This window comes from Neolamprologus multifasciatus, chromosome 12 (genome assembly GCF_963576455.1).
Source record: "Neolamprologus multifasciatus chromosome 12, fNeoMul1.2, whole genome shotgun sequence".
NCBI lineage: Eukaryota > Metazoa > Chordata > Actinopteri > Cichliformes > Cichlidae > Neolamprologus > Neolamprologus multifasciatus.
This window is the reverse complement of record NC_140450.1, coordinates 13,067,075-13,091,533: the sequence shown is the minus strand read 5'-3', so window position 1 is coordinate 13,091,533 and position 24,459 is coordinate 13,067,075. Positions and strand designations below refer to the sequence as shown.

The following is a 24,459-nucleotide window of genomic DNA, read 5'->3' as shown; positions in this document are numbered from 1 at the left end:
TCAGCTAGATTCAAGCAAGGTCTTTGAGTAACCCGGGTTACATTCATCAAGATATTTGTTAGTACTCACTAGGAAGTAGACTTCGTTAATGAAAGCATCTTTTATACTTAATCTTCACGGCCTCCACATTTTGCAGGAAAGTCTGACAAAATTGCAAACATGTCACATTCGCATCAACTTTAACCTTTGCCCCAACAAATTAGAAATACACTTCAAGTCCATATACTGTAAGCCTCATATATTACGATGTCCATATATTATTAGACAAATACTGCATTATCAATTAAATGAAATACATTTTCTGCACAGGACACATCCTTTAAGCACATTTTGTAAAGGTTTAAACTAATTTTTGACTGTTCTTGTCAATTTCAGGTTATGTTATTTTTTTTTCCACTTCACCTCTTGGTATTATGTATTCCCCACACTTTTGTTTACCTTTTTCAACTGGGAACCTATTGACTATGTGCACGTTAGCATATGCTACTTCCGGTGCGGAAACTCCTGTGGGGAGCTTTGTTTCCGGTGTCCTATTTGCGCCTGGTTTACGGTCCAAAACAAGTTAAGCAAATGAATGAATCAAGCGGCGATTTACACTTCTATAGATGTCTTGGGCATTTACCCAATATATCTGTAAATAATGTTCATCAACTTGTTGATATTTTTCCCCCGCGCCTCAGGGCAAAAGAGAAAATGGATTCAAATGTTATATTTCTCAGCTGTCCCGCGTTTATCGCGGGTGTTATGTTCTAAAAATAACCAGTGATAGGTGAAATCAATTAGCCAATTTTATTTTTTGACGGTGCAAAACGTGTCGTGGACATTGTGGACATACAGCACTTCAGAGTCACACTGCTAGCGATCGATGCAGAGATTCTAGCGATCGATGCAGAGATTCTGTACTGTACAGGAGAGACGTCACGGAGGAGATCGTCTGCAGCGATCAGGACGCAGGACAATGTGATGTAAAAAAATAAGCATGCAAACTTGCACGAAAAAAATCTCACAGCCAGGTGAAAGGTGAACCGCGTTATTAGCAAGGGACCGCTGTAATTTTTAAGGTAAGTCACAATATAACCCTTCGTAAATACTAATGTGTAGAAACCGTTACCAGCAATCATTAATTTTTTGTGTGGCTTTTTTTCACGGTTTGTTAACATGCTGTGTAGGTGTGATATCGACATAATGGGGGAAACACCTGGTTTGACTATTGTTCACCTGTAGTGTGAATGCTGAACATTTGCCTGTTTAAATCATAAGACCAGTCACTATACAGAGATGTGCTTCTGAATGTGGACGATGTGTCTTCTGCATGCAGTAATGCAGTTCTGCTTGTATTGAGTGATGTAAACAACTGATCGATCTAAACTCTTTAAACGTCAAAATTGATCATTAGATTTTTTTATGACACAACAGTGGTGAGTGTTCCCACCTTCTGCTCTTTGTAACTTGACGCGATCTTTCCGTTTTCGAGTTTTGGACATGATTTTGGAGTATATCTTTGCAGTAGCGATTGACCGCAAAGTAAGGCTACCGGAAATGTACAACCCCACATCCGGTCTCAAACCAGGAAGTTAGCATTTTCTCGTGCACAGGGTCAATTACTGTTACTATGTTACTGCTTATATTTCTTTAAATAAAGTTGTTTTAAAAAAAAAAACAAAAAAAAAAAAAACCCACAAGCAAGCAAAATTTCTGAAACCAAAGCCCCCAAATTAACTAGATGGGGGCTTTATTGCAAAAACGGTAATTAGATTACCGTTACCTTCCCGTAGGAACGCTGCGTTATTGCGTTACTAAAACCGTGATTTTTTTGCGAGAATGTCTCATGACAGTGACGTAAGCAAGTGCAACGTTTGTGACAACAGCTGTGTGCAGATCAACAATGGATAATATATCGAGTGCAGGAGAGAGTATGAGCATGCAGCGTTTAAAGCGTGGAAGTACTGACCTTATTTTAAGTTTGATTCCATAAAAAGTGACAAAAACAGCGTCCGTTGTACGTGGGAAGAAAACTTCTTTTTACAGCGAAAAAAACCCCCCCTAAACTTCCAAGCAAGCACCGAGTGCGCTACAACGTAATGGGAAATTCACAGAGAAACTCGCGGATTCTTCCACTGACCGCTGCGGCACACCTGCACCAGGGTAAGCCTCCGCCTATCCTACTCCTGCTTTACAGGTGAAAATAGAGCAACAGGACCGCTAGTCTTTGACTTTATTTATTTTCTGCTGTGTTTTACTTGCATCTATTTGAAAGAGTGAGTGTAAACACACAAAAAATATATTTTATGTGCTGGAATGTGCAGAAAATAGGTTTAAATATTAAACAAATTTCTTCCAGTCACAGAATGTTGCATATAATTAAATTTTTGCTTGATGCATAAAGTTAAGATTAAAACTAATAAAACAAGTTTTAAAAAGGGACTTTTCCATTTGATTACATTTTGTATGATGGATTATGTAGAAAAAGTAGAATTGGGCTGAAAGATCTATCGCTTTATCACCTATTCAGGTTGTAAATCGTGTTTTTAAAACCTAAGTAATTAATTACTTTTGAAAAAAAATTTTCACCCTCCTTTTATTATCATGTATAGAAAGTTACATGCGTTTGCTTGTCGTCTTTTGTACAATGTTCCCAAGAGTCAGTGTCTACAACGAGAAGAACAAAATGCATTAAATACCAGCTAGTTAATCAACAAGGAAGACTTTAAAGAAAAGAAAGTCAGAAAACCTACTTACTGAAACGAGTGTGTTTGCATCCACCAGTTCCGTGACAGACACGATGTTCTTCAGGGTGGTCTTCAGCTTATTGCCTTCACGCTGAACCACCCCCTTCAACAAGCATGATAAATGAAGATTAGGCTCAGTGATCAACTATAACATTTTATACAGACCAAATGTGTTATAAGTGTTTTAACTGTCATAATTGTGTTTCCTGTAGATTTAAGTTAAGTATCTTGGCTTACCTTGACTTTCTCTCCAGTGGGCGACGGTAGTTCAGCCTCCTGTCCGATAGTGAAATTGCTGACGATGGCATTTGAGCCAGTTGTGAATGTCACTTTGAAGGTGTCACCATTCTCCTCGATCTCAGAGATGCTCTTAAGATCTTTGATTTTCTGAATGATCTCATCAGACATACCTGCGGCAGAAAGCAAAAAGTTTGGAAAACGTTGGTCAGATAAATTGTTATTTTAGTTCATTCAGTGCAGGAAGCTTATTAGTTTTGCACAACTCTTACCAACAGCCTTCATGAAAGGCTCAAAGTTCTCCTGAGACTCAAGCTGGTATTTTCCAGAGAAAGACATGTTGGCAGGCAGTGAAGGTAAAGAAAGAGGCGAGTATCTGCCTCTTTTATATTCTCAAGCTACAGCGGATCAATCTTTAACCTCAGGTGCCTGAAATTAAGGAAAGTCCCTACTTCACTACTTTCAGGTGTGCTCGCAAAAGATGGGCGGGCAGAGAGATAAGTCTTCAGCATGCTGTGTTTATTTGTTTACTGCTTTGTTGCATGCTCTGTGCCCTTCTATGCATGCCCATAGAAGGACACAGAGAACCAAAGCGGACTGACTGCAAAGTTAACCAAAACAAAATTGGATCAAAGGTGAACAGCCTATGAGATAATAGTCCCAACTGTTGCAACAGGGATATTGTGTCACCAGAGTTGCCACAAAAACACATACACACCATCATGTGGGGATCATTTGAATTTGCCAGAGATTCTTTGGAGGATTATCTGAAAGATAAAGACTCTTGTGGGCTTTGTATATTTGTTTGCCAAACACAGTGCCCTAATACGGTTCAAGCCCTGGTCCCAGCTCCTATATTTGTTCCACTTTTAACAGTAATACACAAAACTCTGGACTCGGACCTTTCTCTCCCATAGTCAACACAATACCCGTTATAATCACAAACAGAGAGCAACAGAATTATCATAAATCCAGTAACTCCAAAAACATTAATAACCTCCGGCCTCTTCAAAAATGTCAACATCCATTCAACTCTGTTGTCAAAAATCCACCGGTCTCAATCAGTATGGCACTTTTAAATGTCCGCTCTCTGTTGAACAAGTCTTTTATTATTAATGATTTAATTTTAGATAATAAACTTGACTGTTTATTTTTAACTGAAACATGGCTGGGTTCGGATGCACCAGTTGTTCTCACTGAGGCCTCCCCACCAAATTTTAATTTCTCTTTCTCTATTAGAAGTGGTAAGAGAGGTGGTGGGACTGCATCTTTAGCCAACAACACACTCACCACCAAACACATTTTATTTGATCATTTTATCACTTTCGAATTCCATGCTATTGTTTTCAGCAGCCCTCCAGTTTTATCTGTCACAATTTATAGACCACCTAAAGACAGTGCTGCTTTTATCAAGGAATTCTCAGAATTTTTAACAAACATACATTTAAAATATAATATGATAATTTTAACCGGTGATTTTAACCTGCACATAGATAATCCTTCTGACCCTGCATCAAAAGAATTCTTAAACATTCTTCATTGTTTGGATTTTACCCAGCACGTCACGCAGCCGACTCACAACAAAGGACACACCCTGGACCTGGTCATCACCCATGGGCTGTCCGCCAGTGTGTCCTCTGTTGTTGACTTGGCTGTCTCTGACCACTACTGTGTGTTTTTTAACATCACCGGTTTTATTCAGCGGGAGACCTCAGTGCGAACTGTGAGGAGGCGCTATCTAACCTCTGAAGTGGCTGCAAATTTTACCAGGGTTTTAGACGAATGCCCCCCTGTGATTTTACCTGCACCCTGTGATTTTATTTTTAGTCATTTTAACAGCAAACTGAAGAAAAGCCTTGACTCCGTTGCTCCACTCACCACCAAAAAGATTAACGTAAAACATGCATCACCCTGGAGAAACGAAGAAGTCAAAAAATTCAAAAGAAATTGCAGGGCAGCAGAAAGGAGATGGAGGAAAAATAAAAATACAATCAACCATGAAATATTTTGCGAGCAACTTAAAATGTACAATAATATATTAAGGAATTCAAGAAATTCATACTTTGCCAAAATAATCAGTAATAACAAAAATAATCCCAAGGTCCTCTTTTCCACCATAGATCATTTATTTAACCCTGATTTTAACAGCTCTCACAGAACCCCCACAGACTCGCTCTGTGAGCAGTTTGCAGACCACTTCAGGGGAAAAATCAGTGCCATCAGATCTGATATTTTATCTTCTCGCGATATGATTTTAAACACATCTGAGGACTCGATTGTACCCGAGGAGACACTGGACAGCTTTGTCCTGGTTAATGCTGAGAACCTTAAGAAAGCTTTCTCCACAGTGAGACCCACCACATGTCTTTTAGATCCAATCCCTTCTTCACTCTTTAAAACACTTTATGGATCTTTTGAAGCTGAGCTTTTATGCATGATGAATTGCTCTCTTCAGTTGGGTGTCTTCCCTGCTGCCTTTAAAACGGCGGTGGTGAGGCCCCTTCTGAAGAAGAGCAATTTGGATTGTAATGATTTTAATAACTACAGACCTGTATCCAACTTACCATTTTTAAGTAAAATTTTAGAAAAACTTGTTTTTACTCAGATTAATGACTTTTTGAGTGATAGACAGATCCTGGAGATATTCCAGTCTGGATTTAAGGTGAACCACAGCACAGAGACTGCTCTCCTAAAAGTTTTAAATGATCTTAGATGTAACTGGGACTCCCAAAAGCTCTCAGTCCTGGTGCTACTGGATCTAAGCGCAGCCTTTGATACAGTAGACCACGCTATTCTTTTAAACAGACTGAAACACATGGTGGGCCTCTCTGGTGCTGTACACAAATGGTTCACTTCCTATCTCTCAGACAGAACTTTTATGGTGAGTATGGATACATGCTCCTCTAAGATCCATAAAATGACATGTGGTGTGCCTCAAGGGTCAGTTTTAGGCCCTGTACTTTTTAATTTGTATATGCTCCCTCTCGGCGGTGTCATCAGGAGGCATGGAGTGAACTTCCACAGTTACGCTGATGACACTCAGCTGTACATTTCCATGTCTCCTGATGACACCAGACCAATGGATGCCCTTTTTAACTGTATTTTAGATATAAGATCTTGGATGGCAGAAAACTTTTTACAGCTTAACCAGGACAAAACTGAAGTTTTAATCGTCGGTCCTGAGGCTCAGAGAGAGAAACTCTTGTCTAAATTACAGGCATTTTCACTATGTCCTTCGCTACAAGTGAAAAACCTGGGTGTTATTTTTGACTCTGAGCTTGGTTTTATCCCACATATTAAACATGTAACCAAAATTGGATTTTATCATCTAAAAAATATAGCCAGAGTCCGCCCTATTCTCTCTCGGGCCAACACGGAGATGTTGATGCATGCTTTTATTACCAGTCGCATTGATTACTGTAATGCCCTGCTCTCTGGTCTTCCTAAAAAGAATATTTCAACTTTACAACTATTACAAAACTCTGCAGCTCGTGTGCTGACGAAGACCAGAGGGCGGGCCCACATTACACCGGTTTTAGAATCGCTGCACTGGCTCCCCGTGTGTTTCAGGATCGATTTTAAAGTTCTTTTATTGGTTTTTAAATGTCTTAATGGTCTTGGGCCTTCTTATCTCTCAGATCTGCTTTTACCATATGAACCCTCGCAGACCTTGAGGTCCTCTGGTACTGGCCTTTTGATTGTCCCTAAAGTCAGGACACATACTCATGGAGAGGCAGCTTTTCAGTGGTATGGTCCTCGTCTGTGGAACAGCCTGCCGGAGGAGCTCAGGGCCGCAGAGAACGTACATGTTTTTAAGAACAGGCTCAAGACCCACCTTTTTAATTTGGCTTTTACTTAACGTTTATTTATTTTACGCTTATTTATTCTATCCTGTTATTCTATTGTTAATTTAGGTTTTACCTAATATTTATTGATTTTATTCTTATTCATTTTTTAATCTTCTTACTCTATTTATATTTATATTTATATTGTATCCCGTTCTTATTTATTTTATCTTTTTACCCAGTATATACTCTTATTAGGTCATATCTCCAGTGTTTCCTCAGAGGGCGCTCTCTGCACCGGGGCTGTGATCGACCGTGGCTGCTGGGGCTCTGGGGGTCCTCTCAGCCTGGCTGGGGGGCTTCTTTGCCTCCCTCCTGCTGTGTGCCCAGCCTGGAGGCTGCGGTCTGTGACCGGCTTCCGGTGCAGACGGCTCCCCATGATAGTGTTTCCTCACTTGGCTCATGCGTACCCAGTCCAATTTTACTTTTTAAGTGCGTGTGTGTTTTAACCATGTAAAGCACTTTGTGCTACATTTTCTTTTTGTATGAAAAGTGCTTTATAAATAAAGATTGATTGATTGATTGAAGCTGTCTTATAAGGAAAAGTATTTGGAAGGTTTGAAATACTGTAATTTTACACACAAGACTTAATCAGGTCAGGAAAAACGACAGCACTTTATACTCTCTTCAAACTTTATTTCAACATGCAGATAACAGGATGACCACAACAAGTATTCACCCCTAATTTCATACATAAAAATAGGCTATATTGACAAAGGCACTCTACAGAAGTACTGCAGGGAAAAAGAGCAAAACCAGCATCATGACAACAAACATAAAAACACAACTATGTGAACTACAAGTCCCATTTAATCCCTACAGCTCGAGAGCTTGCAGTGAGACCTTGACGTCAAGAGCAGCTCATTGGTGGACTCGATGAGGAGAACTGTGGCCAGCCAAATGCAGGAGCCTGAGGATGATGTCACCGGGGTCGCTGCCATCGAACTGGCTGGTTTGTTCATCTCCTTCCTCCTCGATAAGGCAGGATTGATCTGTGGTGCAGCTCTCTGAGGCAGGGTTAAGAACAAACCAGAAGGAGTTATTACCAAAAATGGTCATCGTCTACACTTTATGATCTGTTGTTATCAGTCTTTGTGACCTGTATTCATGGACCCTTAAAGAGCAGGGTAGGGTAAATTAGGTGATCATGACCAAAGTAGTATACTAAAGCATGCAGAGCTCTATTAGGAATAAGATTTATAATTCTTGCATTATTCCTTACATTATACAAAATAACAAAAAAACAACAATGATTACAACTTCAGGTTTGGATGAAAGTCATCATGTTTACACTAGAGAATCTGTGACTTGTGCAGGTTTAGCTATGCTGAACCTTGGACCGGAATAGAGACTGCACACTTTTATGAATCAATCAAGTGCTTGTACTTGATAACCCTCACTGGAGTTTTTCAATGTTATAGCACTTTATAATTGTACTTCACTACATTTTAGAGGAAAATTTATACTTTTTACTTCATGTTGTTTACTCTAGATACTGTGCCTTTATCAAGTCAGATGTAATAAGCTTATAAAATAGGATGTATGCTTACACAGAATACTGAACAAGCCACCCAGCTGTAAATATAATAATGACAATCAGCTTGACTGATCAGCTTAAACTATAAACTTTGCTTTCTTGTACTTTAAGCAAATATTGCTAATGTAGTAGTTCTCTGCTATTTGCTTTAGCTTGCAGGATTATTTTTATTAAGTATTCTGCAAATGGTAGTGGTATTAATTACTTCAATAAAGGACTAAAATACTCCTTTTACTACTGCTTATATTTACATCAGGATTTTCTGACCTGCATCACAGCAGAGTCCTGAAGCAGCGCAGCGTCCTCCTTCAGAACCACAGGGTCGTCCTCCTGCCTGGCAGGGGGTGAGCAGGTAGTTCTCCTCCACACAGTGAGCTGTTTCCGGGGAGCCGAGCAGGCAACCAAGACCTTCCCCGCAGCAGATACTTGGCCCGAAGCAGCGGCCTCTGTCTCCGGGGCCACATGACATGCACTAGAGGTTGAAACAGATGATTATTTTTGGTGTTGCTTTGAACGTCACCATAATTTACTACCTTATAAAGCATTTTTAGGCTTTCTCAGTTTGTATTTTCTTTCTGATGGTTTTGGCCCCTGACCCAAGTTTTTCACATGCATGTCTCCTAAATCTCTCTTTAGGCTTTGCATTATCTGAATAAATGAATGAAGAGAAACATGTGCCAGTTTGCTAATAATATTGTCAGAAGCTTCAAAAGCTGCAAAGTTAAAGAACTATTGGCTGACTGATTGAGCTCACCTTGCGCAGCGGTGCATCCATTATGGACCTTTTTCCTCCGATAGGGCAGTTGGAGATGTAACACGCTGAACATACAGACAGGAGAAAAAGCAGGCACACAGACACAGCAGCTCCGGTCATTTCTGCTAAGAATGGAAGAGAAAAACAGAGAAAAAAACACTTAGTAAGGCTGACCACAAAATCCACGCTTCACAGAGAGCAAATGTACACACTTGTTAGCTCAAGTTCCTCTTTAGGTTGCTCTTGGATGACTGCTGACTTCTCTGTGTCATACGGTGTTGCTGGTGTGTCTTATATACTTCCAAAGCACCTTTTGAGAGTGACACAGAAACTTAAAAGCCACTTAGAAATCCTTAATGAGGCCTTTTTAATCACCTTAGCAGATGAAGCTGACCACTGTGTGGGCCAGGTCAAAGGGCCTGGTAATTGTGTGGCCTGGTTTGCTTCTTCCTATTGGAGATCATTAGTTAAGGGCTCCTGCTGCGTGTCCGTGCATGTTAGAGATGTTAGGAAAGTCAGAGAGGTCAAGAAGAGCAGGCAGCGATGAAATTATTCAAAGCGCGACTGGACAATAGGGTAGCACCAATTAAATTTCTTTTAAGAACAAAAAAAGTTAATTTTAAGGATTCAACTTTTTATTACTACCCCTGGGAGGTCAGGAGAGAGTGAAAAAGCTGGTTTCAAAGAACATTTCTGGCCTGCTGAGCCACCATGTCGGTAAGCAATGCTTTTTGCAGAGCTTGTAAACAAACTCAACAACAAAGCAAGAAACACACATACCCACAAACGTATATACACACATACGCACACCTGAAAATTTCCCTTTCTATTAATAAAGTCCTTAATTCCTCAGAGGAATTGATGCACACATTGTCCAGGGCCGAGGTTAATTGGTCTCATGAGCTAATTAACACAGCTAATGATTGGCCACATCTCATAAAAGACAGTTTCACCGTTTCAATAATATGAGCTCAATTACTGCAGCTCCCTCCTGATTTACTAACTGCCACCTCATCTCAATTAAAGAGCTGCTAACATCGTCGTTGTTCAAAAACTTCTGTGCCAACAGAGACGCGTGGGATGTTAATTTACTCAGATTTCACAACCAGAGACAGGTAGCTACAAACGCTATATGATGACAAGCAGGACAATAAAGTGGCATTGTAGACAGACAGGCCACTCTTGCCTCCTAGTGGCTGTGCTGACGCATGTCATCTATTTGTACATTTTTCATTGCTGCTGTTTCCATCTGCCACGTGTTTTGTGGGAAGTGGAGAAAATAATGGGAATACTGATTAAGGTGATCCTGCAATTGATAACCAGAGCAACGCACACAATGCATGAAAAAATACAATTTCAAAAAGAAAAAGAAAAAAGGGAATAAAACACATCATGTCTCACATGCTTGGTTTTTTTCTCCTGTAATGTGATATATTACACATTGCAGTGTCTCCCTGGCTATTGGCCCCTCTGTGATGAACATGTACATAACAATCAAGAACTTTTGACAATATTTATTTCATAAGCTCAAGAAATGTCCTATTTTATCTAAAAAAAATGATACTTATTTTCTTATAAATATGAAAACAGCCAGTATTAAGATACATCTCCTTGAGCTGGATTAATGGAAAGCATTGCTATCTTCCATCATGACATGTCACTTTGCAGCTATTAAACCTAGAAATTGTGCTGTTTTCAAGTGAAACATCAGCACCCTCCTCCCCACATTCCTCCAAAGGCTATGCAAATCCCTATTTCATAGAGAAATAGAGATGTCTATCTAGTGTTTCCTTATTTTTCTGCAGGAAGGCACTAGGCTTGTTGACTTCCTCTCCCCTCCCTTCCTTCCTTCTCTCCGAAGGTACTCATCTGAAAAATGAGAACAAAGTGATTGTTCCTGTTCTCTTTCTTAAGTCAGTTCAAATGCTATCCGTGGACAGGCGGCTCATTGTCAGGAGAGTTGCAGTGCGAACAGGAGGGAGAGAAGAGAGGCACAGGTACAACAGCAGCTACTGCAGCAGCACTTCAGCCCCAGCATCACAGAGAAAACACACACACACACACACTCTGCTACACTCAGCTGGTAAGTTACACACGCAGACATATGCTGCAACCGCACACAGCACACACTTACATGGCACTGACTGGCACATGAGGAGGGGCTTCGGGTCTAATGGATTGTTTGGAATGCGCGGTGTGGCAAGGACAGGCTGGGGTTTCTGCACAGAGCAACTTAACTAAGAGAAGTGAAGAGGATAAAAGAGCAGGACAATGTCCAGGAGAGACCCAAAACTTCAGCAGGCATCTAGGGCTCTTTGAAAATCCTGGAAAGAGGCAGAAAAATCCAGTTTTTGCATTTGGCATCTTGTTGTTGTTGTTTTTTTTTATTCCTGTAGATTGATTTTTATGAATTTCCATCCATGTATCTGTGAAAGGGAAATTTACTGGTAGAAATGTGTCATTTTAATGTTTTTCCAGAAGTAAAATGCTAATTATTTGTTCAGGTGGATTTAAATGTCAAAGTTTCACTGGTTTTCATTTCATTGTCACATTAGCTTTTATGACGTTTGTGTTGAAAGAATGCATGCAAAGCTGGATGCAGATGTTGAGCATTTGCTTTCAATTCATCAGTTAAAATGTTTGAAAAGCAAAAATGCCAAAATGTGATGGAATTACAACCTCCACATTACGAGCTTTTGCTATTTTTTTCTTTGACTTGCGTTACTACAATTTTTTTAGTGTTTGCCAGAAAAAATGAGAAAATGTAAGACGTCTCCTTTAATTTCTGGAAACTGTAGCAGGTGTTCAATCATAAATTGAAGCCTTGGGTATTTTTAAAATGTTTACATTTAAAAAGCCAACAGGTATGTAACCTGTGACAGACATGAAGTGGAAACTGTAGTCATGCAAGCAGTGGACTGGTACAGGTCTCAGCAGTTTCTCACTGATAAGCACTGCAGTGTTAACAGGAATAGAATTAATCTGCACCACTATTTTGAATGTCATGCAGAAGTAAGATAGTTCCCCTCTGACTATCTTCATCTTTACATCCATTACAATCATCTATTCTATATTTCTATATCATACAGATGCAAACTTCAATTTTGTGATTTTGCTTAACTGAACTCCAGTAAAGGAGAAAAGAGGAAGCTCTTCCTGGCTATCAGTCCCCCCCCCAAAAAAAAAAGAAAAAAAAGAAGGATGAAGAGCACAGAGAAAAATAGATGGAGAAGCGAAAAGGGGCCAGGAGGTAGAGGCGAACTTCTCACAGATAACTTCCTGGTTTCAGACAAGGAGAAGACCTGTGAGAAACGAAGAAGTGAAAGGTTTCAGGTTGAAACCTGAAAGGTGTGGGTGTCAACGCCACACCGTGCATGCGTGTGTCCGCTTGCATTCCTTCCACAGGAATCTTCAGAGAAGTGGTTTCATGTCATAAATAGAAACAGGACAGAGTTTCATTTGATGCACTTTTGTCAAGTCTTTCTCCAAATGTTACAACTGGAAGTATATGTAAGCAGTGGTGGAAAGTAAACACATCCAAGAACTGAACGTGAAAGCAAATGTGAGGTATTTATAGTTTATTTACTTCCTTATTTGTATAGATTTTATTGGACAGGTGTAGCTACTTGCTATTTTTCAAATTAAGAATTAAAATAAATGCATATGATGGAAAGTATAGTACTGATTTTCAAACCAGTCATTCACAGTGTATTATTTTGCAAAATGGCAATGCCCCTCATAGATATGAGTTCCTGCTTGAGATTTCTGAGGTTTAACCAGCTTGTTTTTGCGCCACGTTGTTTTTTGCTAAGTCCTTTCTTCACATTCATGATGTTTTTCCCCATCAATGTCAAGAAAGCATGATAAGATGGATGCATTTTTTGTGTAGTCAGTAGCAGTTATTTCTGATTGTGTCATTCTTATAAAATTTTAAGTGTATAAAGAGTCCCATTAAATATGTGTTAATGTGTGAAACTAGTGGATACTGGGGACAAATGTAATATATTTTTTAAAAACATTTTCCTCACAGGCTAATTGAAATACACTTGTCATCTGCTGATAGACAAAACACAGATGTGCACCAACTAATAGTACAACTGATATCTTGTCAATAATGGGAACAGGGCTAAAATGCCTATTTTAATGCAAGAAACCAGAGTTTTACAGCTGAGCCCTTGATGTGGGAAATAGTAACAGAAGAGGGTGGAAAATGTAACACTGAAAAAATACATCATACTAACTGGGTAAATCTGAAACAGAAGCAATCTTCAAAGTAATCACCTTACTAACTAAAAATGTAACTTTAAAAAAATGTTCAGCCTTTGTACTTTCAAATTTATTTTGATATCAGGCAATCTGTGTATTCAAGGCAAACATCTCTTTTGATTTTTCCAGAAACATTGGCGACTATTCCAGAACCAACTAGATTTTGATTCTGTGAACTGAGTTAAAAGTACATTTAACTCAAATGCACAGACGATACGATGACAGAACAATTTCTAACCTGACATACATTAATAGACATCACAGATATTAATAGATCCTACCAATAATAACACAAAAGGATCATGTGAAGAACATATTAATATATTTATTTAAAAGAACCAGAAGGGAAATATATAAAAAATGTATGTGTATGATATAATGCATGACACATGTATTGCACAAAAAAAAACCTGACACTTTCTTTCTGTCAGTAGTTGGACTAATATTGTTTTTTGAAATTTTGAAATGTCATTTTAAATGTAGTTTTAGTCAAATATTTCTATTTTCTCATCACCCTTGTCATCACCACAGACAGACATAGTGCCTGCAATTGTAAATGTTACAAGTATCACTGATGTCACACCAATGTTGCTGACTTGCATTCTACTGTGGTTGGTGACATTGATATTAGTACTGGTTGTTCGTGTTAGTTTCTAACAAATATAGCGAGGATAGAACAGATGCAAGTGTAATTGCACATTATTTGAAGGCAGCAGAAGAAAATACATGTAATCACTCGAAGTTGGTTCTGGTTTCAGGACTTGCTTCGTGTTACTGTTACTCTTCTTTAAACCAGTCAATTCCTGACGTTTACTCTTGTAAATTCCTGAAAGAAAATTCATTTTACACTGGATAAAGTATTGGGATAGTTTTTGATGCTTCAGTTTTTCTGTGTGATTATGATGAAACTGTCAGGCTCACTCAAAAGTTAAAAGGAAAACTTCAAAGATCCACATTTTATATGAAGAACTAAAAAGCCCTTTATTTTTATGTCATGTCTTGCTTGCCTTCTGCATCATAAAGTGGGCTTTGTAAGCTCACAAGTAGTTTTAACAGACTCCCTCTAGTAAAAGAATGATTAAATACTTTCTTCCCTGTTTTACTGGAGATATTTAACAACTTCTTTTCCTTTTTCATGCAGAAAGAAGATGGAAAAAGATAGAGTAAGCATCTCACCACGAAGAAGTCCTCCCCTCCGAGAAGAGCTAAGACAAACATCTCAGCGCAGTTTCTACCTAAGCCCAGCTCCACTCTTTATTCAGCCCCCCAAATTTTCTCCTGCTAGATATCCCAGCATATCACCCACCAGAGATGCCTACAGTGCTTTTAGTCCACCTGTTTTCTTTCCCATGCTTGGCCCCAGTTACACCCTCAAAGAAGGATCCCAAAAACGCAAAAGGACTCCCTTAAAAGTGGATGGCCATGAGGGAGGTGAATCTCCTGAGAAGGAGGCAGAAGAGGCAGAAGAAAGCCGCAGTAAGAAGACAGTGGACCTGCCGCTCATTCCCTTTTCCCTCCCACCTCGTCCTTTTCCATCTCCAAAACCCATCCCTGGCATGATCGAGCTCAACAGCCTGCAGCTTCAACACAGACCCTCAGATGTGAATTTTCCTGTGCAGGTAAAACAGGAGCCACTCAGTCCTTCCCCCATCTGGCCACCCTCTCCTCTGCTTCTTCACCCTCCCTACTTCCCACCTCTCCACCACAGCCTTCTCCCTTACCCCTTCTTTATGCCTGGCCCTATCATGCACCACCCCCCTGGTGGTTTCTACCCCAGAGAGGACCTCCGCCCCAGTCATAGCGCCTGTGAAGGAGCTCCTCGAAGTGGTACGAGCAGCGCTGAGAAGCTCGGTCTCAATGTTCACGTAGATGACAGCTACTATGTGGACGTTGGCGGAGACCAGAAGAGATGGAAGTGTCGAATGTGTGAGAAGTCCTACACATCCAAGTATAACCTGGTCACACACATCCTGGGTCACAACGGCATCAAACCACACGGATGTCACCTGTGTGGGAAGCTATTTAAGCAGCTGAGCCACCTGCATACACACCTACTCACACACCAGGGAATGAGGCCCCACAAGTGCCAGGTGTGCCACAAGGCCTTCACCCAGACCAGCCACCTGAAGAGACACATGATGCAGCACAGTGACGTGAAGCCATACAGGTAAATTATTTTTACATACAATATGTCAAAGAGGTAGAGGTAGCCATCGTGATGTTGAGTATCTTGGCAGTCACCATCTTGGTGTTCTGAAGCTGGAGGTAATGAATAAGGGGTGAAACCAAACAGATGTCGATCGCAAGCTAACCCTAACCTTCTGAGGTCACAAATCACCTTAGCAGTTGAGTTCCCTTCCCCTTAGACTTCCATGCAGTTGGACTATTTGTCAGCCTGTGGAGTGGCCTCCTGTGTAGAATTAGGCTTATAATCTACTTTTTAACAGCTTTACACCAGCTTTACTTTCATTTCCACTCATTCCAATACATTATATAGAGTTTCTGCTGTTTAATGCCTAGATTTCCTGCTCATTCACACTTTTTCTGCACCTCCAGCTGCAGTGTGTGCGGTCGAGGTTTCGCTTATCCCAGCGAGCTTCGAGCCCACGAGCTGAAGCATGAAAAAGGTCAAGAGAATGTATGTGTGGAGTGTGGTCTAGACTTCCCCACACTGGCACAGCTAAAGAGGCACCTGACCGTCCACCGAGGTCCCACATTGTACAGGTGAGCTCATTTCCTTCCTTTCATATTCTTATGTTCATATTCTTGTTATTGTTTAAAGTAAGCAGTTAGTTGGCTTAGCACAGCAGCTCAAGCTCCACCTATTGAGGACATCCACTAATTCTTTCCAAGAAATAGATTTTATTTTTAAAATTTTAAATTAGGCTAACCTCTTGCTGGCTATGGCCTCAGATTTTCTGAGCAATATTAATTATTCGTGGAACTCCTGGCACAAAAGTGCATTTTTATATATGCATTTCCCACATTGTTGAGACATTCCAGCAGGCTAACTGCAAATGTTGGTTGCTGTGTGTGCAGGTGTACAGAGTGCCAGAAGACTTTCCAGTATCCCAGTCAGCTTCAGAACCACATGATGAAACACAAAGACATCAGACCGTATATCTGCAGTGAGTGTGGGATGGAGTTCATCCAGTCGCACCACCTGAAACAGCACACGCTCACTCATAAAGTAGGTGTATAACAAAAGGATTAAAAAATGAAATTTTAAAGTTTTTTTTCTCTCTTGTTTTTTAATGGCATCCAAGAATTATCAGCTTGCCCAATTTACATTTTGGATAGTAAAAATATCAGCCATGAAGCAGTTTCCTCTTGAATTTTGCCTGCAGCTACTTTTAACTGCTTAACATCAAATTTTTATTCTTTAGTAGCATTAGAGTTTAGATAAACCACCTGACTCCACAAACCGTTTATACAAGTCCTGTATTAGCATGCTCAAGCTCTAAAATGCACAACTTATTGTTTATACCATTATATTTACAACTGTAGCAGCGATAGTTTTATCAAATAGATATTTTATATTTCGTAAATAAATTTAAATGCATTTCCACTGGCACTGCCTGGCATATTTGTTATCAGGGGACGATCTGGCCTCTCTAAAGCAAACCAGAAGAATGACTCGTCTTTCTCACACCACTACTTCCACGTTATCTTGTTCTTCAGGGGGTGAAGGAGCACAAGTGTCGCATCTGTGGTCGTGAATTCACCCTGTTGGCCAACATGAAGCGTCACGTCCTCATCCACACCAACATTCGGGCCTACCAGTGCCACATGTGCTTTAAGAGTTTCGTCCAGAAACAGACTCTGAAGGCTCACATGATCGTCCACTCGGACATCAAGCCCTATAAATGCAAGGTTGGTCGAGTTTGGCATGTGAGATGTGGCTCTTTCTTTTGGCCTTCTGTACAGCAAATTTCCCAAAGGTTCACGTGTTCGAATGACAAAGCACGTTAGTGGCCTCAGTAAGTATGACTCATGTCTGCGCTGTCAGGGGATCTCATTATGGAGTGACAAAGTCCATAGGAGAAGAAGAATATAAATTTGTAATTTAACTTACATGACCCGAATCTTTCCCTGGCCAGTCAAAACCTGCTCTGTATTCAGTTAGTAACTGGAGGTGTTGGAGGTCAGTATGGCACATTTTGTGTCCATATGTGCGTCCATGAAGTCGGTTTGGCAGGAATCAATTATTTCATTTAAATAAAAATTTTTAATTATAGAGATACTCTTATTTTTTCCTGAAGTATAGAAAAAATACCCACAGTCTGTAAATTGCACAGAAAAAAGTCACTCCCCTCAGCAGGAAAACCACAGAACTGGCAACCCAAGTGAAGACAGGATTATCAGTATGACAAAAAACTAGCCCTTTCCTGCCCTATCACAACAAAATCTAGCCACAGTGTTTCTACACCATATGACTGAGCTAGTTTTCAGCAGTGTTGCTCTAAAGGGCAAACTGGTAAAAGTGTAACATCACATTTGTAGGATATCATTATGAAATTGCTGTTAGCAACCACTAAACCACAGTTTAAGCCTCCAACAAAAAGAGAAAATGAAGCAAAACAGTTTGCCAGGTATGTCTGAAAGCAGTAAAATCCATCTACTGTGACTTATAAAGTTTGATATTTATCTTATCACACTGAAATGTAATCCCATGTAGCAAAGGGCTTGATGTGGAACATTTTTGGGGGGCAGAGTGAGGATAGCTATTTCCACTCTTCTTGCTAAGCTAAGTTAATGAGCTAGACACGTGTGTAATGCACAAAATGTTATTTTATTATTACATTTACAGGAATGCACAAATCATGACATCGTAGATGGGCCTTATAAACATAAAACAGCTGTTAGAAAAATGCAAGCTGTAAAACATATATATTTATTTACATATAAAGCAAATACATACTTTCACTGGTAATCAGTAGAAGGCACGAACTGTAGTAAGATGAGAAGCAGCAGGTCATTGTTAGCTACAGGTCTTGTTGCTATTTCAGTTTCATTTTATGCCTTTAATACTCAGTTATTTTACTATAAGGAGTAAATAAAGGCATCTAAAATGCAAGTGTCTCCCTTTTTGCAAGCTACACAAACCAAGTCTTGATAATCACAGCCAGGAACCAGACTTGTAATTTGTAGTGGCAGCTGCTGTTAAAGAATTTGTCTGTTTTGACCTTGGTTTTTTGGTACAACTTGAGGACTGAGACGATGACCAGATAGCAGAGAGGCTTATGGGAGTGGGAGCCTCCTTGTCCATAGGAAGGATATCGCCGCACAAACTGCCTCTCTAACAATGGCCCGCTGGCCTCCCCGGAGAACAAGCCCCGCAAATAGATTTCATCTCGCTTTCTCTGCTGCTGGAGGCAGCTTCCTGTTTTCTCACGGTCCTCTTGGACAGTTTACAGTCCCTCTCTCCTCCTGAAGGAAAGGACCACCCTAATAAAAAAGAATGCAGAGGAAGGACAGCACAGGAGTTGCCCTTCCCTGTTCTCCTCCTGGCCATGTCTCAGTGTTGCTTCCTCTCTCTCTCTCTCTGTCTTTTTCTTTCTGTTTTTCTTGTGTGTGTGTGTGTCCTTGCTTGTGTGTGAGGGGGGAAGACAGAGAGGAAACGAGGAAAATAACTATAGAAGGAGGGAGAAGGAATGTGTGTATGTATGCATGTCTGAAAGACTTCGCATTCATTCATGATTACGTGTAAACTCTGCAACTCAGCATCTGAGAAAATTAGTCATCTAACAAAGGAGATCTGGTAGAGAGAGAAAAATAACAGGTAATTAGGGCTTGCCTGTTATTGTTGGATGTGGACACAGTGTTTATTACAGCCACTGATGAAAAGCTAGAGTATCACCTTTAATACTCGATTCTTACACTTTGAATTTGAATCAGAGAAATATGCTTTGTTTTTAATCACTCCATTCATCTGACCGCTGCAGCTGTTACAAATGAGCTTAAAATATTATTTTTATTGCAGATAGTTTTTAAGGTTTGTAAGGTATTAATGCTTGTGTGTGTTTATATTATTCAAATTGTAGCAAAAATTCTAATTCAGAATTTTACATTGTATTGATAACATGGAAATTTTAATACAAAAATATCTTGGCCTTTTCACTTTTCAAGCCAGAAAATGGGCAACTGGATTGGTTGTTAACATAATATTCACTTATTTTTTTTAATGACTTGAAATAAAAGCAAGAGATTAAAATGTACTTACCTGAGAAACCTTGCGAATGATTCAGGATGCATAGCCTATGCATTACTGTTAATAATGTGTCAAATTAAACCCGAGGTCTTAATGGGTTCCTAATATCTGGACATGTATTCTCTCTCTTCTCTTTCAGCTTTGTGGGAAAGAATTCAACAGGATGCACAACCTAATGGGCCACATGCATCTCCACTCAGACAGCAAACCCTTCAAATGCCTATACTGCCAGAGCAAGTTCACACTGAAGGGGAACCTCACCAGACACATGAAGGTTAAACATGGTGTCATGGACAGAGGCCTGGATGAGAGACGTAAGTGGGCACACACTGCTGATGATGTATATTGTTTTGTATTTTAGTAAAATTTGTTGTTAAATGTAACTTTTTTTTTCTCCCTGTGATTTCAGTATTTAGGCAAAGAGGACGTTTCTGTCTGACCAGCCCGATGGACCTCCTCACCCACTTCAGCCAAGAGGAACCGTTTGACCTCTCCCAGAAACCCCCGGGTCTGCCCAGCCTCCGTCTCTCCCAGTCTGATGGTGAGAGCATCCCGGGAAGCTCCTGTCAGGAGGAGGAGGATGAGGAGAGTTTGTACAGAAGGAGCCAGTACAGCCCTGAAGTAGACCACCACGAGCCAGCAGGTGATCAGTACATGCCCGAGCTGGAGGAAAGAAGGCAGGGATCCCCTGGTGAACCGAGGGAAGGCAAGAGACAGAAACAGCAGAAGTACCAGGAAAGTTTAGAGGATGAGACGTTTGAGAGGGAGTCAGGAGCAGAAGGTCAATCTAAAGTTCCCAGAGGTAACAAGGTGCAGCTATTGGAGTCCGAGACATCCTATGAATCAGATGCAGAATTAGGTGAGCAGGTGTGCCGCCAAAAAATGGTCCGTAGACAGTCATATGAATATGACTCAGAAGAAGAAGAAGCACATCAGCAAGAGCTAGATGAACCAAAACAAAGAAAAGAAAAGTTGGATAACTTTCACAAAGCCATCGATGTGGAAGAAACAAAGATATATGAGCGCATTGCTCAAAGAGTTTACGGGTCAAACGGTGAAGAAGACAAACATGAAGAAAAGTGAGTCAAAGACTCAGAAGATAATTAAATGTGTAGCATTGTTTCTTGTTTAAAACTAAGTGGTTGTTTTGGAAGGCAACGACAATATGTATGCTTCCAAACATCTCTGATTAGGGAAGGGTGGTGAGTAGCAGCGAATGAACTTGTTGTTTATTACCAGAGCAAAAAATCAAGAATAAATACAAGCTGTGAAGAATATTGCATGTAAAAAACATATCAAATTATCATTAATAGTGACTGACAGAAGCTTTGGCTGGAAACGTGCGATGTATATAAAATGCAAACAGATATTTAATGTTTTAGTTTTTTACAAATCATTTTGAAATGTTTCTTAAATATGTAACTCTGTTTTGACTCAGAATCTAATCTGTGATATGAAAATTTTAAGTGTTACTGATCACACCATTGTACATGCTCTACTCTTGTTTGTGTGATATTGTTCTAAAAGTCAGCAAAAAACTGGATGAAAAATGTTTTTGACAGACACAATTGAAAAAAAAAAGCTAAAATGATTTTGTTTTTTTACAATGTATGTCTCGATTGTTTTTTTTAATCTACATGCTCTTTTTTGGAGATATTTCTGTGTTTTATTGCAATGTTGGTGATCTGAATATGATTCTGATGAATAAATACTGAAATAAAAGCTTGAATACACAAACTTGATGCTTTTTCTCACTAAATGCCTTATAAACATCGCTGCAAATGTTTTTAAAGCATATGAGCCCAGATGCTAAATTTCGATTCTCTCCGTCTCGCACATACCGAGCGAGAAATGATTGCTGCGAGTTTCAGAAAGCTTGCCTCTCTCCTCCTGCTTCTCTTTCAAAGCAGAGGAAGAGGAAGAGAAAACACCTCTCCCCTTCTCTCTTTTAGGTTGTGATCAAACAGCAGTGATGGACACAGTGGGTGTCCCAGACAAAGGCTTCATATGTCTGTATGACTCAGAATAAAGCATTGTTTCTCCTCGTTGCAGAAGTCTCACTGAAAATAGAAATACTACATGAAAAAATGGAAATTGCAATATTGCACAGTGCGCTGTGTGGGATAACTCGCACTTAAGATTGCTGGATTATAAAGAAATTAGCAAAATGTGACTATAAACATTACTTACTATGCTTTAGTCCACAGTATGTGCTGTGGGCTACATCTCATATAATCATGCCAGTTCAGGTAAACAGTCATTTCTTGTCAGATGAAATGCAGAACAGCAGCTTCTCTATTTTGACCAGCGACGACCACCGTGTCCAAAAGAGCGAAACTGCTAACAGTTTGAGGAAGTTCTCACATCCTCCTCTTCTTTCCTTTCCTCACCTACATGTTTCAGTCCCAGCCACTTGCCTGAAGAGAAACCACAGAGAGTCGGCCGTATCACCATCTCCTGTTCACAGTTAGCTCCTCTTTATCTAATCTCCTCTGAAAAAGCATGTTGATCGCGTTGAGTCCATCACTTTTTCGTGAACTGAAAGTTGAGAGACAATGAGAATCCAAAGATGAATCAGACACAGGGGAGAACAGGTAAATACGTCTCGGGTGGGAAAATGAATCTCGTGGTTAAAAACAAAAAAACAGCTCGAGTTCTGTAAAAACACTGACCATAAGCATCATGCCTTCAGTGGTTACTCAGAGACAGCCAAATCACACAACCTTTGTGCTATGCTCTATAAACTGAAGAAGAGAGTAGTTGACCAACAGGAATAACCCTCTAAGCCAGGGATGGCTAACTCATTTTACCTTGAGGGCCGCATTCAGCCCACTTCTGTTGCAGGCTGGAAGAGTGAAACTGCACTTCCTGTCAGTGTTCACGTCTCAGTTTTTCTACAAGATAAATGTGTAAAATTATAAAATAGAATTTATGTGTTTTCGCAGGTCTTTGCAATCAGGGAACATAGAAAATATTAATTCTAATTAACACACATAGAAAATTATTCAGGGCAGCGCTGTGGTCCGGCACTATCGCCTCCCAGCAAGAAGGTCCTGAGTTTGACTCCATCACCAGGCCAGGGCCTTTCTGTGTGGACTTTGCATGTGCTCTCTGTTTTTGTCTGGGTAATCTGGCTTCCTCCCACAGTCTAAAGGCATGCAGTTAGTGGGGTTAGGTTAATTTGTGATTCTAATGCACTCATAGGTGTGAATGTGAGTGCAAATGGTTATCTTTCTCTCTGTGTTAGCCAGGCTGGCTGGAACTGTCCAGGGTGAACACCGCCTCTCAGCCTGTGGTAGTTGGGATAGGCTCCAGTGCTCCCCTCCCCCCATGACCCTGATAAGGATAATCCTATTCCCATTTTTCCAAAACGTTGCTTTACCCAAACCATACTGTAGGTTGTGCTAGGGTTGTCATCTGTCTTAAGTCCAATAAATTATTGTTATGATGTTTTCTGTTTCATAATACTGTGATTAAAAACTTGAGTCAAGGACTGTTTCGGAAAACATTTTGTAACTCAAATGGCTGATAATGACAACAGTTTAAAAGAAAGAAAGGAAAGAAAATTTAACTAAACTTGTGAAAAAATAGGAGTCACAACACTTGGCTGGAAAGTTGGGCTGTATATTACAGGGCGGTTCCTGTCCTGCTATCCTGTTTCATCTGGAATGTATTTGAATACTGTTATATAAGCAGGCAAATTACAGCAAGCCATTTTGGGTTTTTTTGTAGTTTTTTTTTACGCAATAAATGTTTTCCAAATCATGCACATTCAAGAAGGAACTCAGGATGAGTTGATAACCAGACTGAGGATTAGTAACTTGTAACTTTTTATAATGTGGCTAAAATTGTTTCTCCTTTTAGAGATTCTTATAGTTGTCTCATTGTGTAATGTACATTTATTTAATGTCTTAAATACAAATTAAATAAAATTCAGACTATCACGCTGCTCATCCTAGCAACCCTTATATGATAAATTTATCCATTTTATTTTGCAGACACATACTATTGGTCAAGCATGTATGTGTTCAATGACAGTTCACATCTATTGCATAAAAAGCCTCCCTACAAAATGCTTTGTCATTCCCTGTATAATGCAGTTCTTTTATCACATCGCACCAACCTGCACCAACGTCCTCTAACACTATGGATGAGAAATAAAAAAGGGAAGCAGCAAGGGGATGCCCGTAAGCAAGATCCTGAAAACAAATACTTCTGATTTTTTTTTCATCTCTAAACCACAAACATACCTTTTTTTAACATGATGAGAGAAGTGTGGGTTTTAAAAACGTGATTTTCAATAAAGGTTCTGTAGACTTTGTATGGCTTTTTGCATAATGGAAAAACAGAAAGGCACAAGATGATATCAGAAATCCCAGTAATGGAACTGAATGGTACACTTCTTGTTTACTTGTAGTGACTACACTGTAATGCATCTCAGGTACAAATTTCCTGTTTTGCTGGTCACTGAGAAAACGAGATGGTGCTAAAATTCTTCCATGTTTTGTTTAACAGAGTGGTCCCACCCTAGTCTCAACCTGTCACCTCCTTTGACCCACAGCCAAGGAGCTAACTGTAATAATAGCTGAGGGCTGTCCTCCTGCAGCTGAACAAAAATACTGGCTGACAAACACAGAGGTGACAGGGGCAACAGTTTTTTACGGACAAATTAATGCACATTTAGGTAAACAAAGTAAGACAACTCAACTCCACATTTATCTCCAACTTCCTGCTTAATTTTGGTGGTTTGCTAGTATTTTTGGGGCTGCCTGCAGTCTAATGAACATGAGAGGACAGATCTAGTAAGCCCTATTGAAAAGCTTGATGAAGCAGTGGTGCTCAATAACTAGCAATGGAATTCTTCATGGCTTTATGTGCAA

At 39.9% G+C, this 24,459-nt stretch overlaps 3 protein-coding genes across 6 annotated transcripts; 1 reads left to right on the top strand and 2 right to left on the bottom strand.

Moving 5' to 3' along the window:
* Positions 1-2,564: 2,564 nt before the first annotated feature.
* Positions 2,565-3,396, bottom strand: LOC146506591 (fatty acid-binding protein, liver-type-like). The gene is made up of 4 exons (XM_085180208.1): positions 3,239-3,396; positions 2,967-3,139; positions 2,740-2,832; positions 2,565-2,649 (listed from the first exon to the last, which is right to left on the bottom strand). Exons 1-4 carry the CDS (start codon positions 3,303-3,305, stop codon positions 2,599-2,601), a joined length of 384 nt encoding a protein of 127 aa, XP_085036334.1. The 5' UTR covers positions 3,306-3,396; the 3' UTR covers positions 2,565-2,598.
* A 4,030-nt stretch (positions 3,397-7,426) lies between these two features.
* On the bottom strand, positions 7,427-9,473 carry LOC146506590 (isotocin-neurophysin IT 1). 3 transcript variants are annotated; one of them, XM_085180203.1, is made up of 4 exons: positions 9,315-9,473; positions 9,103-9,227; positions 8,616-8,820; positions 7,427-7,818 (listed from the first exon to the last, which is right to left on the bottom strand). In XM_085180203.1, the coding sequence occupies exons 2-4, from the start codon at positions 9,220-9,222 to the stop codon at positions 7,673-7,675; spliced, it is 471 nt and encodes a 156-aa protein (XP_085036329.1). In that variant the 5' UTR covers positions 9,223-9,227; positions 9,315-9,473; the 3' UTR covers positions 7,427-7,672. The 3 variants fall into 3 exon arrangements, with proteins under 3 accessions (XP_085036329.1, XP_085036328.1, XP_085036330.1); XM_085180202.1 differs by having other exon boundaries at positions 9,103-9,224; positions 9,315-9,458; XM_085180204.1 differs by lacking the exon at positions 9,315-9,473 and having other exon boundaries at positions 9,103-9,307.
* A 1,537-nt stretch (positions 9,474-11,010) lies between these two features.
* znf366 (zinc finger protein 366) lies at positions 11,011-22,530 on the top strand. Of its 2 annotated transcripts, none has more exons than XM_085180198.1 (7): positions 11,011-11,099; positions 14,510-15,535; positions 15,925-16,092; positions 16,408-16,558; positions 17,050-17,241; positions 19,719-19,893; positions 19,989-22,530. In XM_085180198.1, the coding sequence occupies exons 1-7, from the start codon at positions 11,026-11,028 to the stop codon at positions 20,660-20,662; spliced, it is 2,460 nt and encodes an 819-aa protein (XP_085036324.1). In that variant the 5' UTR covers positions 11,011-11,025; the 3' UTR covers positions 20,663-22,530. The 2 variants fall into 2 exon arrangements, with proteins under 2 accessions (XP_085036324.1, XP_085036323.1); XM_085180197.1 differs by having other exon boundaries at positions 11,075-11,185; positions 19,989-22,526.
* The last annotated feature ends 1,929 nt before the right edge of the window (positions 22,531-24,459 follow it).

Coding starts and splice junctions, on each gene's coding strand:
- LOC146506591 (XM_085180208.1), bottom strand. CDS start 3,305: ATGTCTTTCTCTGGAAAATACCAGCTTGAGTCTCAGGAGAACTTTGAG. Junction 3,140..3,238: donor GCCTTTCATGAAGGCTGTTG/GTAAGAGTTGTG, acceptor TTTCTGCCGCAG/GTATGTCTGATGAGATCATT. Junction 2,833..2,966: donor CCACTGGAGAGAAAGTCAAG/GTAAGCCAAGAT, acceptor TGCTTGTTGAAG/GGGGTGGTTCAGCGTGAAGG.
- LOC146506590 (XM_085180203.1), bottom strand. CDS start 9,222: ATGACCGGAGCTGCTGTGTCTGTGTGCCTGCTTTTTCTCCTGTCTGTA. Junction 8,821..9,102: donor TGGATGCACCGCTGCGCAAG/GTGAGCTCAATC, acceptor TTCAACCTCTAG/TGCATGTCATGTGGCCCCGG. Junction 7,819..8,615: donor AGGACTCTGCTGTGATGCAG/GTCAGAAAATCC, acceptor ACCCTGCCTCAG/AGAGCTGCACCACAGATCAA.
- znf366 (XM_085180198.1), top strand. CDS start 11,026: ATGCTATCCGTGGACAGGCGGCTCATTGTCAGGAGAGTTGCAGTGCGA. Junction 15,536..15,924: donor AGTGACGTGAAGCCATACAG/GTAAATTATTTT, acceptor CTGCACCTCCAG/CTGCAGTGTGTGCGGTCGAG. Junction 16,093..16,407: donor CGAGGTCCCACATTGTACAG/GTGAGCTCATTT, acceptor CTGTGTGTGCAG/GTGTACAGAGTGCCAGAAGA.